This window comes from Gymnoscopelus microlampas (assembly GCF_963454915.1).
Source record: "Gymnoscopelus microlampas genome assembly, chromosome: 24".
Taxonomy (NCBI): domain Eukaryota; kingdom Metazoa; phylum Chordata; class Actinopteri; order Myctophiformes; family Myctophidae; genus Gymnoscopelus; species Gymnoscopelus microlampas.
Window position 1 is genome coordinate 3,489,047 of NC_139961.1, and position 18,809 is coordinate 3,507,855.

At 43.6% G+C, this 18,809-nt stretch overlaps 1 protein-coding gene across 1 annotated transcript in view; it reads right to left on the reverse strand.

Moving 5' to 3' along the window:
• The window catches only part of eif5b (eukaryotic translation initiation factor 5B), a 43,166-nt gene extending 28,027 nt beyond the window's left edge, over nucleotides 1-15,139 (reverse strand). The window contains exons 1-2 of the mRNA XM_084051648.1: nucleotides 15,025-15,139; nucleotides 3,323-3,445 (exon numbers count right to left, since the gene is read on the reverse strand). Of these exons, the coding sequence (XP_083907774.1) occupies nucleotides 3,323-3,445; nucleotides 15,025-15,059 (158 nt within the window). The 5' untranslated portion in view covers nucleotides 15,060-15,139. The remainder of the gene's footprint in view (nucleotides 1-3,322; nucleotides 3,446-15,024) is intronic.
• Nucleotides 15,140-18,809: the final 3,670 nt, after the last annotated feature.

Here is an 18,809-nt window from a genome sequence, read left to right on the forward strand (position 1 = left end):
AGTCTAGGACGTGTGGAGCGTTGTCCTGGGTGTTTTAGAGAAGGGAGAAGAGTCTAGGACGTGTGGAGCGTTGTCCAGAGTGTTTTAGGGAAGGGAGAAGAGTCTAGGACGTGTGGAGCGTTGTCCTGGGTGTTTTAGAGAAGAGAGAAGATTCTAGGACGTGTGGAGTGTTGTCCAGGGTGTTTTAGAGAAGAGAGAAGAGTCTAGGACGTGTGGAGCGTTGTCCTGGGTGTTTTAGAGAAGAGAGAAGAGTCTAGGACGTGTGGAGCGTTGTCCTGGGTGTTTTAGAGAAGAGAGAAGAGTCTAGGACGTGTGGAGCGTTGTCCTGGGTGTTTTAGAGAAGGGAGAAGAGTCTAGGACGTGTGGAGCGTTGTCCAGGGTGTTTTAGAGAAGAGAGAAGATTCTAGGACGTGTGGAGTGTTGTCCAGGGTGTTTTAGAGAAGAGAGAAGAGTCTAGGACGTGTGGAGCGTTGTCCTGGGTGTTTTAGAGAAGAGAGAAGAGTCTAGGACGTGTGGAGCGTTGTCCAGGGTGTTTTAGAGAAGAGAGAAGAGTCTAGGACGTGTGGAGCGTTGTCCTGGGTGTTTTAGGGAAGGGAGAAGAGTCTAGGACGTGTGGAGCGTTGTCCTGGGTGTTTTAGGGAAGGGAGAAGAGTCTAGGACGTGTGGAGCGTTGTCCAGAGTGTTTTAGGGAAGGGAGAAGAGTCTAGGACGTGTGGAGCGTTGTCCTGGGTGTTTTAGAGAAGAGAGAAGATTCTAGGACGTGTGGAGTGTTGTCCAGGGTGTTTTAGAGAAGAGAGAAGAGTCTAGGACGTGTGGAGCGTTGTCCTGGGTGTTTTAGAGAAGAGAGAAGAGTCTAGGACGTGTGGAGCGTTGTCCAGAGTGTTTTAGGGAAGGGAGAAGAGTCTAGGACGTGTGGAGCGTTGTCCTGGGTGTTTTAGAGAAGGGAGAAGAGTCTAGGACGTGTGGAGCGTTGTCCAGAGTGTTTTAGGGAAGGGAGAAGAGTCTAGGACGTGTGGAGCGTTGTCCTGGGTGTTTTAGAGAAGAGAGAAGATTCTAGGACGTGTGGAGTGTTGTCCAGGGTGTTTTAGAGAAGAGAGAAGAGTCTAGGACGTGTGGAGCGTTGTCCTGGGTGTTTTAGAGAAGAGAGAAGAGTCTAGGACGTGTGGAGCGTTGTCCTGGGTGTTTTAGAGAAGAGAGAAGAGTCTAGGACGTGTGGAGCGTTGTCCTGGGTGTTTTAGAGAAGGGAGAAGAGTCTAGGACGTGTGGAGCGTTGTCCAGGGTGTTTTAGAGAAGAGAGAAGATTCTAGGACGTGTGGAGTGTTGTCCAGGGTGTTTTAGAGAAGAGAGAAGAGTCTAGGACGTGTGGAGCGTTGTCCTGGGTGTTTTAGAGAAGAGAGAAGAGTCTAGGACGTGTGGAGCGTTGTCCTGGGTGTTTTAGAGAAGGGAGAAGAGTCTAGGACGTGTGGAGCGTTGTCCAGGGTGTTTTAGAGAAGAGAGAAGATTCTAGGACGTGTGGAGTGTTGTCCAGGGTGTTTTAGAGAAGAGAGAAGAGTCTAGGACGTGTGGAGCGTTGTCCAGGGTGTTTTAGAGAAGGGAGAAGAGTCTGGGACGTGTGGAGCGTTGTCCAGGGTGTTTTAGAGAAGAGAGAAGAGTCTGGGACGTGTGGAGCGTTGTCCAGAGTGTTTTAGAGAAGGGAGAAGAGTCTAGGACGTGTGGAGCGTTGTCCAGGGTGTTTTAGGGAAGGGAGAAGAGTCTAGGACGTGTGGAGCGTTGTCCAGAGTGTTTTAGAGAAGGGAGAAGAGTCTAGGACGTGTGGAGCGTTGTCCAGGGTGTTTTAGGGAAGGGAGAAGAGTCTAGGACGTGTGGAGCGTTGTCCAGGGTGTTTTAGAGAAGGGAGAAGAGTCTAGGACGTGTGGAGCGTTGTCCAGGGTGTTTTAGAGAAGGGAGAAGAGTCTGGGACGTGTGGAGCGTTGTCCAGGGTGTTTTAGGGAAGGGAGAAGAGTCTAGGACGTGTGGAGCGTTGTCCAGGGTGTTTTAGAGAAGGGAGAAGAGTCTGGGACGTGTGGAGCGTTGTCCAGGGTGTTTTAGAGAAGGGAGAAGAGTCTGGGACGTGTGGAGCGTTGTCCAGGGTGTTTTAGAGAAGGGAGAAGAGTCTGGGACGTGTGGAGCGTTGTCCAGGGTGTTTTAGAGAAGGGAGAAGAGTCTGGGACGTGTGGAGCGTTGTCCAGGGTGTTTTAGAGAAGGGAGAAGAGTCTGGGACGTGTGGAGCGTTGTCCAGGGTGTTTTAGAGAAGAGAGAAGAGTCTGGGACGTGTGGAGCGTTGTTCAGGGTGTTTTAGAGAAGGGAGAAGAGTCTAGGACGTGTGGAGCGTTGTCCAGGGTGTTTTAGAGAAGAGAGAAGAGTCTAGGACGTGTGGAGCGTTGTTCAGGGTGTTTTAGAGAAGGGAGAAGAGTCTAGGACGTGTGGAGCGTTGTCCAGGGTGTTTTATAGAGAAGGTTCTGACAGCTTCCCTGTGTGAGCTGATCTGAGAGAGCAGGGAGGGGTTGTAGGGTTGGATCATGGGGTACGTGTCATACCTCTGGTTGCTTTGCAGGCCAGCGTCAGTGTTTTGTACTCTGTGAGGGCAGTTACTGGGAGCCAATGGAGGGGGCGGAGAAAGAGGGGGAGACATGTGAAACATTTTGGCTGGTTGTGAAGACCAAGCGTGCCGTGTGGCATTCTGGGTCATTTTGGAGAGGTTTAACTCATTGAGTGCCATTAACGTGTTTTTACCGCTATGGCGCTGGGTGCCATTAACGTGTTTCACGTGTTTTTGAAAAATTAGCATATATATATATTTTTTTTTTAAACATGTTCAGAACCCAAGATATCATCATCTGAAGATGTGCAGCTCCATCCACTCCTTGTTTAACTTAGAACTGAAAAAGGTTGTATCTCGCTTCCTAAGCACTTTTTGTTTTCTGTGAAAAAAAACTGTGGCACTTTTCAGAATCAATTCTGAAATAATTCTGGCAATCCTGGCACTCAGTGAGTTAAGTGCACATGCCGGCAGGCCAGTGAGGAGAGAGTTTAATGATGTTATTGAATTGTTTTCCATGGCAGCGTCGTGCTTTTTGGAAACTTCAAAAACATGTGCGATGTTTTTTTACCTCAAAGTTGAGGCTTTTTGGAAGCGTTGTTAGATTTAATAAAAGGATAAACAGAACAAAGATACAAAAGCAAGAGGTACAAAAAGGTGCAAGGTCTACCAAATATAAGACTTTTATTTGCCTCATTTGTTTTAAGACTTAAAATATTTGGTGAAGTTTTGATGAAGACTCACTCATAGTCGTCCTTCTTAGCTCCTCCCTTCTTCTTCTTCTTGCCTTTGGTCTGTTCCTTTGCCGCTCCGGCCCCCTCGATCTCTGCAGCTAAAGCATCAATGTCCACGCCGTCCTCTTTGGCACTGAGACACACACACAAAAGACACTCAAAAGTAAGTATTTTACCCCATATCCAGGCCTATAGATATGATACGGCACAATAAATGGGACTCTTACGCCATCAACTCATTGCGTGCCAAAAGAAGTCAAAGATGTCATGTGGCCTGACGCCCTGAGTGCCAGAAGGCGTCAAAGACATCATGAAAAAAAAAAATCAAATTTTTTTTTTGGGGAAAAACATGTTCAGAACTCCACTCCTTGTTTAACCTATTACTTAAAAAGGCTGTATCTCGCTTCCTAAGCACTTTTTTTTTTACAATGAATTTTGGCTGTGGCACTCAGAGCCAAAATTCAAAAATGAGCATGGCATCGAATGAGTTAAGACTGGGAAGGCATTCAACAAAGAGTGCAGATCTACAAGCTCATAGCGCTTTTTAAAGCAATTTTTTAAACTCTAATTGAACCACTTACATAGAAAGACATCGTCCTACTTGATCATACTACAGCGTCACACAGAAGCAACAAAAGTAGCAGATCTACAAGCTGCTACAAGCTTGACCTTTGAGATCAAATTCAGAACATCCACAAGTTCAAGTGCACAACAACATCTAACTGATTTCTGACTTGAGCACACAAACATCTTTACTTTAAAAACATTCTCCAAATAATTGTCACTAAAAAATCAACAAAATGTGGGAGTAGAAACTGTAACACAGAAAACATGCTGTCTGAGTGAGACCTGACCATGATAACATTATTAAATATACACAATCTGTGAAAACAATGAAAACAACATAGAAACAGTCAAGTATTCACCTGAAGCAGCACATGGATGGAGAGATAAATACACACTGCTGCTGAAGAAGTCATGCCCAAAACTATGAACTCTGACAAAAGATCTAATTAAAACTCTAATTCAACTTGAACTAGACTCTATCATAGTAGAAGTCAAGTTCAGGCCAGGGTTGAGGTGAACAGAATGAGAGGTAGGCTCTCTCGCTCTCTCTCTCTCTCTCTCTCTCTCTCTCTCTCTCTCTCTCTCCTCAGATCCCTGAACTTGCACACTAGTTGCATCAGCACAACTTACATGAGCGTGGAGTACGCACCACGTTCTAGCACAGGGGTCTTCAACAGGGGGTCCGGGACCCCTAGGGTGTCCTCAGAGTGACTACAGGGGGTCCGCCAAATCTTTGTGTGATATGATTATTTTTTTTTTACCATAACTCCCTTTTCTGAGGAGAACTTTAGCCAAAAATAGCAGATCTACAAGCTCACAACGCCTCGCGCTGCGAGGCGTTGTGAGCTTGTAGATCGGCTATTTTTGGCAAAGAGGTGTTAGGCGTAGAGGGGAAAAAAAGAGCAGACCAAGTAAACAAAAAAAGTTGAATCTGAAACACAATGTTATAGAATATAGAGGGGGTCCCTGCTTCATCTCTCTCTCAGCTAGGGGGTCCTTGGCCTGAAAACGTTGAAGACCCCCCGTTCTAGCAAATACTGTACAGCCACGCATGCACGCACACACGCGTGCACGTAAAGTCATGTGTGTGAACCCAGAATTCGCCTCACATCCCCATGACACACACACACACACACACACACACACACACACACACACACACACACACACACACACACACACACACACACACACACACACACACACACACACACACACACACACACACACACACACACACACACACACACACACACACACACACACACACACACACACACACACACACACACACACACACACACACAGATCTTTGGACATTTCCAACTAAACTCCATTCAAGTTCAACTTAAACTGCAGGAGTAAAATTACTAATACAACAAATTCAGAAACTGACCACTTTGAACAGCTTTTAACCTAAATGTATGACTGTACCTTTATTCTGTCTAATAAAGTATTCAATCAATCAAACCGCGTAATCACCGGTGGCGGAAAAAGTACTCACATTTCTTACTCGAGTAAAAGTATCAATACTGAAATGTAGATTTACTCCGTTACAAGTATACGTCGGGAATTCAAAATGTACTTAAAGTACCAAAAGTAAAAAGCACTCAAAATGTATAAAAAATCTTTTGAAAATAGCAGATCTACAAGCTCACAATGCGTTGCGATGTTTTTATTTTTAAAAACAAAATAAAAACATTTCTAAAATAACTCTTTATTTTTTCCAAAAAGTTGCTGCTCCATTCACTTCAACGTTAAAAAATAAACAGAGAAATATACATGTTTTACCATGTAAACTGTTGGCGGTTTGAGTACTATTTTTGAAAAGCCCTGGCAGTTTAAGAGTTAAATCGTTAATCGCAATTATTTGAGTAACAATTAATCGTCAGCTTACATTTTTAATGGTGACAGTGACAGCCCCATTTATTGTCTCAACACAAGTACAGGTAAAACACTAAGTTCTTATCCTTATCTTTTTCTTTTACAAACTATATGAAAGACTTGTTTCTGTGTGTTTGTGTCTGATGATACGCACCACGACACATTAACACACCTGACCTTTAACCCATTGAGACCTGAAGCCGATTCTACACGTCTCAACAGTTTTCTGAAAAACGTTTCTATATCAGTGGTGCTCAATCTTTTTCATGTCAAGGACCCCCAAAATTATATGTATCTGGCCGCGGACCCCCATCAAAATATTTTGTTCCAGGGACCCCCCCCCCCCCCCAAGAAACAAAGATTTGAGTTTAAAAAGTTAGCTTTAAAATATATATATATTTCAAAGATTTGCACACATTTTCACGATTTAAAAAAAATAGCAGATCTACAAGCTCGTAGCGCGGCACTCGGTGCCGCGCTACGAGCTTGTAGATCTGCTATTTTTGAATAGCCCAAAGTGTAAAATAATGCTTTTTAGCTCAAATCTAAAAATGACACGGTTCCAGGTCTTAATGGGTTAAACCACATCATCATCATGTCAGTGCAACCAATACCTGTTACATCTGCTGATGCAACTAGAGTGTAAGCCTTACTGTAAGGTATGAGCACAGCTCTCCTCTAGAATACCATTTGAATTTCAATGCTTTGTTATTTTAATATTTTAAAAATATTTGAATATTTTTTATATAATTACATAAAATAACTTATAGTCGTAAATGAATTAACACACCCACGCGCACACATACAAATGCTATAATAAACAGGCTAAACTAAATAGTGAAACCAACTATATTAGTTAAAGGTTATGGCTTTAATTTAGTTTTTTTTGATAAGAGGAGAGTAATATATATATATATAGGGTCTCTCTCGTCTGTGACCTATCACCGCTTTATGTCTGTGCGTTCCTGCCTAGTGCCTGTTTTTGCTTCGGTGTACAACGGTACAGGGAACACAGTTTTTTTTTAAACTACATTCGAATGACAATATTAGCTTTCGAAAGTAATACAAATAAATCATTTTCAAATTATATTCAAATAAAGAAATTTGCTCTGACAGCCCTCGTGCACAGCATGTTGTTTATTACTACCCTTGTGAGGACATCAACATGTCAGGGCAGCATTTATGAATTACATTTTTTTTAGTATGAAGCTAAGTATGAAGCCAAAAAATAGCAGATCTACAAGTTAGATCTGCTATTGTTTGGTACCTAACCTCTATAAATGCTTAATCCTCCTAACCACAATCTGAATCTTTTTTTTTCTAATTGTAAATGTATCTCTATAAATATTTTATTGATGAGGATCAGGAAAATGGTTCTCAAAATGTATGTTTCTCATATAGTTGTGGGGACATTAGGTCCTCACACGGATAGTAACATAGTGAGGCTTTAACTTCTCTCCTGGACTCCACACAGGTTTATCTCTCAGTCAGTCCTGCGTGTCAGACTGGAGGGAAGCACAGCTGCATGCTTCCCACAAAAACCAGAGCGTTCCTACAGAGCCTCCTAGTCCTGACTGTAACACACTGGATCATAATGACATGTCATTATGATGACATGGGTGACCTGGGAAGGAGCAGACAATCCTTAGGGCAGTGAAGGTGGTTCCCAAACTGGGGCTCGGAGTTGGGACTAGCTTAATGTGCAACATTGTTTGTATACAGGGTATCTATTCTGCAAATGTATAGTGACAATTTAATGACTTTTAACTAAGACCCTTTTAACTCAATTCCTGCCAATCACGCATAAATGCGATCTATTAAATAGCGCACTTGGCCGCCAAGATCGCATAAATGCGTTCTATTGAAAAATTAAAAAAATTGAAAACATTTTTTTTTTTTTTTTTTTTTTTTTTTTGACCCAAAGACCAAGGAGATATGATTTTTCGAAGATTTAGACTCCCATCCACTTCCTTGTTAACTCAAAACTTAAAAATTCTGTATCTCGGCTCCTGAGTACTTTTTTAATTTCAATGAAAAATCTCTGGCAGAAAACAGCAGTCTTCAGTTAATACAAAATTGGCCAAATTGTCAAATTATTATGCAAGGAAGAGGCAAGAATTGGGAAGATAGCCGATCTACAAGCTCACAACGCCGTTGTGAGCTTGTAGATCGGCTATTTTCCACAATATTTATCTGTAGAAACGAGTCAAACTAAATGTAACGCCTACAATTCCAAGTGCTTGGGGGGGCCCCGAGCTCAAATATGATTATTTTGGGGGGGGGGGGGGGGGGGGGGGTCGCGGCCTGAAACGTTTGGGAACCCTTGGTATACGTTTTATCTCGTCTCATCCAACGAGTTATAACATATTCTACGTTAATAAGCGGTCCAGGTGCTGAACTTATTTGCCATTTTTAAAAACATTTTCAAATAATTCAACTAGCCGACACCAACATCGACACGCTGTGAGCTTGTAGATCGGCTATTTGAACCATTCGAAAATGTTTTTAAAAATAGTTTAAAAAAAAACGGCAAAGAAGTTTAGGGACAATGCGGTAAGGCACCGGCAAAAATAAGGCCCATAGGCTCTAATGCGCATCACAGGCTCGAATCCCAATCCTGACTTAATACCTTGCTGAATGTCACTCCCCGTTTCTCTCTCCCTGTTTCCTGTCCATCTCCACTGTGTACTACAGTATGAATAAAGGCAGAAAAGCCTTATCTTTTTTAGATAAAAAAAACAACATGACTGAAAACAAACGTGCGTCTACCTCGATTAACCCATTAAGACCTGGAACTGTGTCATTTTTAGATTTGAGCTAAAAAGCATTATTTTACACTTTGGGCTATTCAAAAATAGCAGATGTACAAGCTCGTAGCGCGGCACCGAGTGCCGCGCTACGAGCTTGTAGATCTGCTATTTTTGAAAAATCGTGAAAATGTGTGAAAATCTTTGAATATATATTTTTAAAGCGAACATTTTTAACTCAAATCCTTGCTTCTGGGGGGGTCCCTGGAACAAAATATTTTGATGGGGGTCCGCGGCCAAATACATATCATTTTGGGGGTCCTTGACATGAAAAAGATTGAGCACCGCTGATATAGAAACATACGTTTTTCAGAATACTGTTGAGATGTAGGAGACATGTAGAATCGGCTTCAGGTCTCCATGGGTTAAAATGATCTGATTATGTGCGTCTGTCCGGTGTGTGAACTCTAGGCACGATCGATTCTAAGCCAGACAGAACCACAACAAAACGAGACAGTGTGCTCCTCCGCCAGGCCAGGTTGCCCTACCCAGGGTCTGCAAAGTCTGATTATTTGAGATAATCACAATTATTTTTTGAATGATCGTCATAATTATTCCCATATGAAATCCCACTGATACGTCATGATCACATCACACAGACAGACAGACAGACAGAGACACAGACAGACAGACACAGAGACAGAGACAGAGACAGAGACAGACACAGACACAGAGACAGAGACAGACAGACAGAGACAGACAGACAGAGACAGACACAGACAGAGAGACAGAGAGACAGAGACAGAGACAGAGACACAGACAGACAGACAGACAGACAGACAGACAGACAGACAGACAGACAGACAGACAGACAGACAGACAGACAGACAGAGACAGACAGAGTTAGGTTATAAACACAACAGAGTCACAGAGACACAGGTTAAAAAAAAAGGCGCAATAATAAAACATTGAAACATTCATAATAATAAATCAAAATGAGGTGTATTAAGTTAAAGACCTGAAGCCGATTCTACAAATGTCTCCTATAAATCCCAACAGTTTTCTGAAAAACGTATGTTTCTATATCAGTGATGCTTTTCATGTCAAGGACCCCCAAAATGATATGTATTTGGCCGCCGACCCCCATCTCAAAATATCTTGTTCCAGGGACCCCCCAGTAGCAAAGATTTGAGTTAAAAATGTTCGCTTTAAAAGAATATAAATATATTAGTTTGCACACATTTTCTCGATTTTTCAAAAATAGCAGATATACAAGCTCATAGCGCGGCACTCGGTGCCGCGCTATGAGCTTGTAGATCTGCTATTTTTGAATAGCCCAAAGTGTAAAATAATGCTTTTTCAGCTCAAATCAAAAAGTGACACAGATGCGTCCCAGGTCTGAATGGGTTAAAACTCACTGACAACTCTTATGAATATGAAACGTCAGACACTTAGAGGCTGTTTTTTCTCTAGAATGCAGTCCATGTGTAATTTAACCTCCTCTATCTCTCTCTGAATATTTAACACTCATATAATATGAGACCCCACAACCTGGGGGGACTCTCTCTCTCTCTGATAATGAATGTATTTGTACAACGCGTTTCCAAACCAGGTTACAGAATACAGAGTGCTTTACACAACAACAAGGTAATGGTGTGTAATCGCCCTCCGCCCTGGAAAATAACCATAACCAGGGGTCTTCAACAGGGGGTCCGGGACCCCTAGGGGGTCCTCTGAGTTACTACAGGGGGTCCGCCAAATCTTTGTGCGATATGATTCTTTTTTTACCTTAACCACTTGAACCCTAGCATCTCTTTTCTGAGGAGAACTTTAGCCAAAAATAGCCGATCTACAAGCTTCTACGAGCTTGTAGATCGGCTATTTTTGGCAAAGAGGTGTTTGGTGTAGAGGGGAAAAAAAAGAGCAGACCAAGTAAACAAAAAAAGTTGAATCTGAAACACAATTTTAAACAATATAGAGGGGGGTCCCTGCTTCATCTCTCTCTCAGCTAAGGGGCCCTTGGCCTGAAAACGTTGAAGACCCCTGCACTAGCCTAAAGGGGAACCCTCCCTATGAAAACCAGGATAACGGTAGTCTCGCGTGGCCAGACTGTTGACCTCCCACAATGTTCAAATGTTTCCGGTCACACAGTCTGGGACTCGGAAGCTCTGATCATGATTAGAATATAAAGCGTTTAGTCTTTACAGTCACGCAAATCTATCCTAACTAGACCATACCCGGTGAAGTGTGCAGGCGAAAGTAGTTGCAAACGTGGGGTTATTGCACGTCCTGTCGCGCGTCCCTGTCGCGCCACCCCACGCGCGCGTAAATGAAAGTCCTTTACGTTTAAGCACGTTGTCTCTGTGTGTGTGTGTGTGTGTGTGTGTGTGTGTGTGTGTGTGTGTGTGTGTGTGTGTGTGTGTGTGTGTGTGTGTGTGTGTGTGTGTGTGTGTGTGTGTGTGTGTGTGTGTGTGTGTGTGTGTGTGTGTGTGTGTGTGTGTGTGAGAGGCAGGCGGCACCAACACTAACAGAGTGGGTGTGTGGATTAGACCCATGCGCAGTTTGATCTCCCGTTTTTTTTTTTTTCAAACGCTAACAAACAGCTGAGATTGGATGAAATGGAGAAACGGGCTTCACAGTTATGTTCAGTTGGTAATAATGGTCAATGGCTGTGTGTGAATTCAGAGCACTTGCTCCAGAGTCCAGCCACTGAGGAGAACCAGGCAGCTTCACCATGACACCACGCACTACTGACAGAGGTTTGTCAAATTATAGGAGGATATAAATACAAATCATCTAAGTATATTTAGCTTGCTGCTTAGCAGAAATGTGGAAGTGCCAGCTTCCTCTCTCGGATTTTGGGAGTTGTAGTTCCAGACTCTATAACATTGGTTCTCAAAGTGGGGTCCGGGGACCCCTAGGGGTACTTGAGGGGGTTCCAGGGGGTCCCCAGCTAAATGATGGACAGGAACCAAATGGACCCTTATGGTTCCGTAACTCTGAGAGTGTACAAATGGAACCAAATGGACCGTAACGGGTCCATTTGGTTCCATTTGTACACTCTCAGAGTTACATTAACATTGATTTTACAATATGAATTGGGGTCCCAGAGATATAAATGCCATTAAATGGGGCTCCGTAGCCTAATGCATGTCAAACAGGGGGTCCTTGAAATTAAAATGGTTGAGAATCACTGCTAGAGAGCCTTAAAAACCTTCTCTTATGGGGGTCCCTGGCTTATCTTTTCAAATGGGGGTCCGTGGGGTAATAAGCGTCTATTTGGGGGTCCTTGACATGAAAAAGTTTGAGAACCACTGATCTATAATATAGCATTCGGAGATTGTGGAAAAGTCTGTCTGGCTACGCGAGACTAGGATAACCACGGAGGATAAAAACACAACTTAAAAGCTAATGACACAAACAATACAGCTGATGAAAAGGCTAAACCTCCAAGAAAAGGCCCCTCTCTCTCTCTTTCTCTCTCTGTGTGTGAAAAAACAGTGCAGTGCCCTTTAAGCTGTCATTGGGGTAAGTGTTACATATATATTTAACACATACTGTAGGTGACATTAAAGTCCTCTGCTTTTAGTTCCATCCTAAACGTTAGGAGCAGGTATGAGTATCAACTGACCCCAGTGACCCCACACACACACACACACACACACACACACACACACACACACACACACACACACACACACACACACACACACACACACACACACACACACACACACACACACACACACACACACACACACACACACACACACACACACACACACACCATTACAAGGCTACTTCTTGGCCTCAACCACACAACCCATCTAACCCCTGCTCATTTTGCTGGGGTTGGATGGCTCAGGGTTGAGGACAGAGTACAGCAACTTGCTATGGGCCTGGTCTTCAAGATACGCCACAACATTGGGATCCCCCTGTATTTGTCAAAATACTTCAAAACGTTAATGAAGTCCACGATCATAACACCAGAGGCAGCTCCACGAATCATGTTCAACCCAGATTTGTCTCGACAAAGGGAATGAACTCGTTCTCATGCTATGCAACACAAATGTGGAATGCCCTACCAAAAGGAGTAAAGGAGTAAAACCCTACTCACTTTCAAAACTGCCCTAAAGAGCCCCGTCCCTTTGTTGAGCTGCAATTCGAAAATGGCCCCTGTCAAAGTCTTAACCTGCATGTACTGATGTTCTCATGTCTTACTAAATAAAGTACATCAATCAATCTAAATCAATCAATCTTTGTCACTCTCCCCCCATTTTCTATCACTCTCAATGTGTCTCTCTCGTTCTCTCTCTCCCCCATTTCACTCTCTGACTGTCTGTCTGTCTGTCTGTCTGTCTCTCACTATTTCCCCTCTCCCTCTCATTCTCTCTCCCTCCCTCTCTCTCTCAGTACAATAGAAATGGATGAGGTTGCATTCAGGGCCAGGTCAGGTCAACTCATTCATTCAGCTGTGCTGTCATACTCTAGCGTGTACATGTCAGCTGGCATCTAGGAATATCATTCAAAAACACAAATAAATACATAATAATAATAAATATGATATGAAAAATAAGGATAATTCAAAGTAACGACACAACAGTGAATAATAACACACACACACACACACACACACACACACACACAGTGCCATTAGCTTGTTTCCAAGCCTCCACTCCAACAGTCTTATCTCCAGTTGTGGGTAACTGTCCTAACATGTGTTCAGTTTAACTGTAACACACACACACACACACACACACACACACACACACACACACACACACACACACACACACACACACACACACACACACACACACACACACACACACAGTGTCCTGACATGACATGACATGCTAAGCTAACACGTTAGCATGCCATCCTAGCTAGCTTCAACCTGGCCTCTTCTAGGCTAAGTTTTTTCCCTCTACACCAAATCTCTTTGCCCCCCCAAAAAATAGCAGATCTACAAGCTCACCACCACGCGTATTTTGAGTCAATGACTGACTGTTCAACTGACTGTGTGTGTGTGTGTGTGTGTGTGTGTGTGTGTGTGTGTGTGTGTGTGTACATTAACACATTGATTCTCAAAGTGGGGTCCGGGGACCCCCAGGGGTACCTGAGGGGGTTCCAGGGGGTCCCCAGCTAAATGATGGATAGTTAGGAACCAAATGGACCCTATGTGGGTCTGTAACTCTGAGAGTGTACAAATGGAACCAAATGGACCCGTTAGGGTCCATTTGGTTCCATTTGTACACTCTCAGAGTTACATTAACATAGATTTTACAATATAAATTGGGGACCCAAGGATAGAAATGCCATTAAATGGGGGTCCGTAGCCCTAATGCATGTCAAACTGGGGGGTCCTCTTGAAATTAAAATGGTTGAGAATCACTGGTAGCTGGCAGTGAAAAATCTTCTCTTATGGGGGTCCCTGGCATATCTTTTGAAATGGGGGTCCGCGGGCTAATAAGTGTCAATTTGGGGGTCCTTGACATGAAAAAGTTTGAGAACCACTGCGTTAACATGTATTTATCATAAAGATGAGTCATTATGAACCCAGATAGACACTGGAATAGATCATTTATTATAAGATGTTCTTTTTCATCAGGCAGTTAATACACAGTGACCTGTCAGGACCCATGATGGACACAGTGTATTCAGACTGTCACATATAATCATCTTTATGACGTTTTAATGTAAACATGTTGTAGGTGTCAGTCATTAACCAGTGAATGACTGCTATGTGTACATGACGTTTAAACATGTAGTCTGTAGTCACTTATGAGTATTATATTACATTATAAGGGTTTATGATATGATATTTAGGAGGGTATTTCAACACACACACACACACACACACACACACACACACACACACACACACACACACACACACACAGTCAGAGAGAGAGAGAGAGAGAGAATGAACACACACACACACACACACACACACACACACACACACACACACACACACAGTCAGAGAGAGAGAGAGAGAGAGAGAATGAACACACACACACACACACACACACACACACACACACACAGTCAGAGAGAGAGAGAGAGAGACAGACACACACACACACACACACACACACACACACACACACACACACACACACACACACACACAAGTCAGAGAGAGAGAGAGAGAGAGAAAATGAACACACACACACACACACACACACACACACACACACACACACACACACACACACACACAGTCAGAGAGAGAATGAACACACACACACACACACACACACACACACACACACACACACACACACACACACACACACACACACACACACACACACACACACACACACACACACACACAACATGAAAACTCATGCTGGGTTAGCTTAGCCGTTAGCCCCACACACACACACACAGGGCTAGCCCAAACACAACGGTTTCAAGGCTAACGGGGGGGGGGGGGGGGGTCGGCGTTTGCGCTAATGACGTCACGCAGGAGGTTAAAAGTGACGTCATAAGTGTCGCATCATACCTGTCCTCGGGGCCTTTCTTCTGCTTCTTCCCCATGGTGTGTGGCAGTGGTGTGTAGTAGTAGTTGTGTAGTGTGAGTGTAACGCAGACACAGCAGCACTACTCTCCATATGCTCACCGCTGAGGCGCTCTGCGCATGCGCCACGTGACCTCACCGGCCCGGTCGTGTTCGGGGGCGTCGCCGCTGCGCGCGATGCGGCGCATGTTCTGCTGCGCAAACCCCGAAACCATGGAGCGCCTTGTTCCTGGCTGTGGAACTTTCTCCATTTACAGCCCGTACGTTCATACGAGCATAAACGTTCACATTTCAAATATTAAGTGCTGACCTCACGGCCATGGATGTAACACGTTGAAACGCCTGGGTCTAAGTACCCGTATCTTACGTATTGTTTAATAAAAAGCTTTTTAATCCGATTGGTGGCCATTTTATCCATATGCGTTCAACTACGCGATCCTATCGGTTGGAAGGTGTATTGCACTCTAATACATTATAATTCTATGAGAAAATGGCCGCCAATCGGATTAAAATGTTTTTTTATTGAACAATACGGAAGATAAGGATACTTAGACCCAAGCGTTTTAATTTGTTACATCCATGGCCGTGGGGTCAGCACTTTATATTTGAAATGTGAACGTTTATGTAGATGTACGGGTTGTAAATGGAGAAATGTTCAAACCCAGGAACAAGTGGTTCCATGACGCTTTGTGACAGACGAGCGTCATGATTGTGAACCATGGCTAGATCTGCGCAAACTGCGCTGCTGTTGCCAAGTCGGATTATTTTATGTTTTGATCTACAAGCTGATCTACAAGCTCACTAATATGCATCACATCGTGACGTGTTGTGCTTTTAGATCAGCTTGTACATGATCAGCTGTTTTCAAATAGCCGAAGTTCTGTGTAAAATGTAAAAGTTAAAGTGGTTAAACTGTTCCTCATGTTGCCGGAAGCCCCCTGGAGGACCCCTGGGGGTCCCTGGACCCCATTTTGAGAACCACTGCTCTAAGTGATTCGGTAACAAAGTTAAACATATATATTCTGATTCAAAGTGTGGTCCGGGGTCCAAAACACAATACTTAATAGGGGAGACATGGTTCAAATATTCCACACCAGTAAAATAATCTCAACTACTTTAACTCTATACTTCAATTTGATTTAGAAACATCTAGAAACAGTGTGGAGGATATAGAATCATTCTGAAAGGTTTTGCACAAATCTTCTTTTATAGGGCCCCCTGGTACAACATGTTTTCATACAGGGGCCCCACAGCTAAATACATATGATATCACTTGGGGGTTCTTAATGACATTGTGTTTGTTCAGTAACAGGGTTCTCCCCACCTCTCCAGCTCTTAATGCTACATTTTCAGGTCAGGATACCAATTTTATCCAATCAGGAGAGAAAATGAATCCATGTATCAGTTTAAAATGTATGGTGTTCCAGTTACACCTTTTGTCTGCAATATATTGTGTAATTGATTAATATTCCCAGGAAATGCATCAGGACGAAACACCCAGAGTCTCTATAGTCACATTTTATTTCACACTTTATCACACTTTATTTCTTTACATCACACACACACACACACACACACACACACACACACACACACACACACACACACACACACACACACACACACACACACACACACACACACACACACACACACACACACACACACACACACGAAACGATCCATCATGTTTAAACCAATATGAAACATGTCAGTAGATTCAATGCTTTCAGTGCAGGTGGGAAAGAGGCTTACGTCTGCTTTGACCACATGAACCCTATAGTGTCAATGTCCTGGGGTATGCCATAGGTGAACATTTGGCAAAAATAGCCGGTCTACAACAGTAGAATTACATTTAGGGCAAGCGAGATTTTTTTTGCCCCAACCCCCCTCCCCACCCTTGAAAATCGGCGTTCGGAAACCGGCGAAAGTGGCCGTTTTCAAGATGTTTTGTCCATTATCTCTGGAACAGAAGGTCCAATCTGCTCAGTTCAAAGCTCGTTGGATGCGTGACTTTGAGGACGTTGAGCACGCCATGACACATTTTCGGGTTATTTGGGTTTTCTAGGGGAGGCGAGATCGTAGTTGGGCAGGCGACCGCCTGTCCTGCCTCTACAGTGGGTACGCCACTGCTCTACATAGATGGGGTATTTTCGGTGACGAGATTTGATGTAGAGGGGGGGGGGGGGAAGAATTAGGGGGGCCAAGGATAGACCCCTGGGGGTTGACCCCTGGTTAACCAAGTAGTGCTAACCAACTATGAGCTTGTAGATCTGCTATTTTTGAAAAATCGTGAAAATGTGTGCAAATCTTTGAATATATATATTTTTTAAAGCGAACATTTTAAACTAAAATCTTTGCTTCTGGGGGGTCCCTGGAACAACATATTTTGATGGGGGTCTGCGGCCAAAAACATATAATTTTGGGGGTCCTTGACATGAAAAAGATTGAGCACCACTGATATAGAAACATAGGTTTTTCAGAAAACTGTTGGGATTTAGGAGACATGTAGAATCGGCTTCAGGTCTCAATGGGTTAAATCACATCTAGAGCCAGACTCATACTTCGACCATTATTTGACGACATTCAATCATTTGGTCCCCACTCCATGGGGTGTTTTTTGCCACTGTATATTTTGCACATATATAAAACCTGTCGTCTGTATTTAACCATCCTAGCAGCAGTGAGCAGTTTAGGGGCAAAGCAAAGCAAAGTTTGTTGTTTACCCAGGGTGTCGGACTAAGCACGAAGCTTGTTTCCAGCCGGACCCTGCATGGAAGCCTTGCTCAAGGGCTATTCAGCGGTGATTCATGATTGATGTGATGAATTGGGGAATCGAACTAGGGACCTTCCGGTATCAAGGCCGCCCCTCTAACCACTAGGCCACCGCTGCCACTAAAAGGGGTTAAAGTGTCTTGGCTCAGGGACACTTCCGACACATCCCTGAGGCCTGGAATCGAACTTGGGACCTTTGGCTTCCCAGACGGGCTCTCTTAACCATTCAGCTACAACATGCCCTAAACTGGCCTTCCTGTTCAGGCCAGGTCACGCTCTCAGAGTTACATTAACACTGAGGACTTTACAGTGTAGGTTGGGGATCCCAGAGATCAGTAATGGCCTCAGATGGGGGTCCGTGGCCTTAACGCACATCAACCTGGGGGTCTTAGACGATGTCTAGGGTCCTCTAGGATTTTAACAATTCCCATTTCTTAACAGTTCCCTTTATATATATGTTTTTAAACCTATATCATTTTGGCTTTCATGACAAAAAACAAAAACCTGTATATATATATATATATATATATGTATATAAACACAAATTCAATCATACATACAGTATTGCATACATATTATTGTGGTGGTTCTCAAAGTGCGGTGCAAGGACCCTCTGGGTTACTTGAGGGGGTTCCAAATGGACCCTCACAGGTCTGTAACTCTGAGAGTGTACACATGGTTCCATTTGTACACTCTAAGAGTTATGGTTGTCCTTGAAATCAAATACAAAAGTGAAGAGAACCACCTGTATTGTAATTGTACAGCAGAGTCAGACGTGAAGTGAGGTCCACATAACCAGCTCTGACAGTGTAGATAGAAAACGGTCCCAAATGTGATGAAACCCATTCCGGTTCCTTAACTCTTTGACTGCCAGAAATAAAACATATTTTGCCAGCGATTTTCGAGTGGAAAATCATAGAATATGTATCTCCAGTGTGATCGATCGCTTTAAAAGACGCATTTGAGTCGTTTGGGGGGGGGGGGGGGGGGGGGGG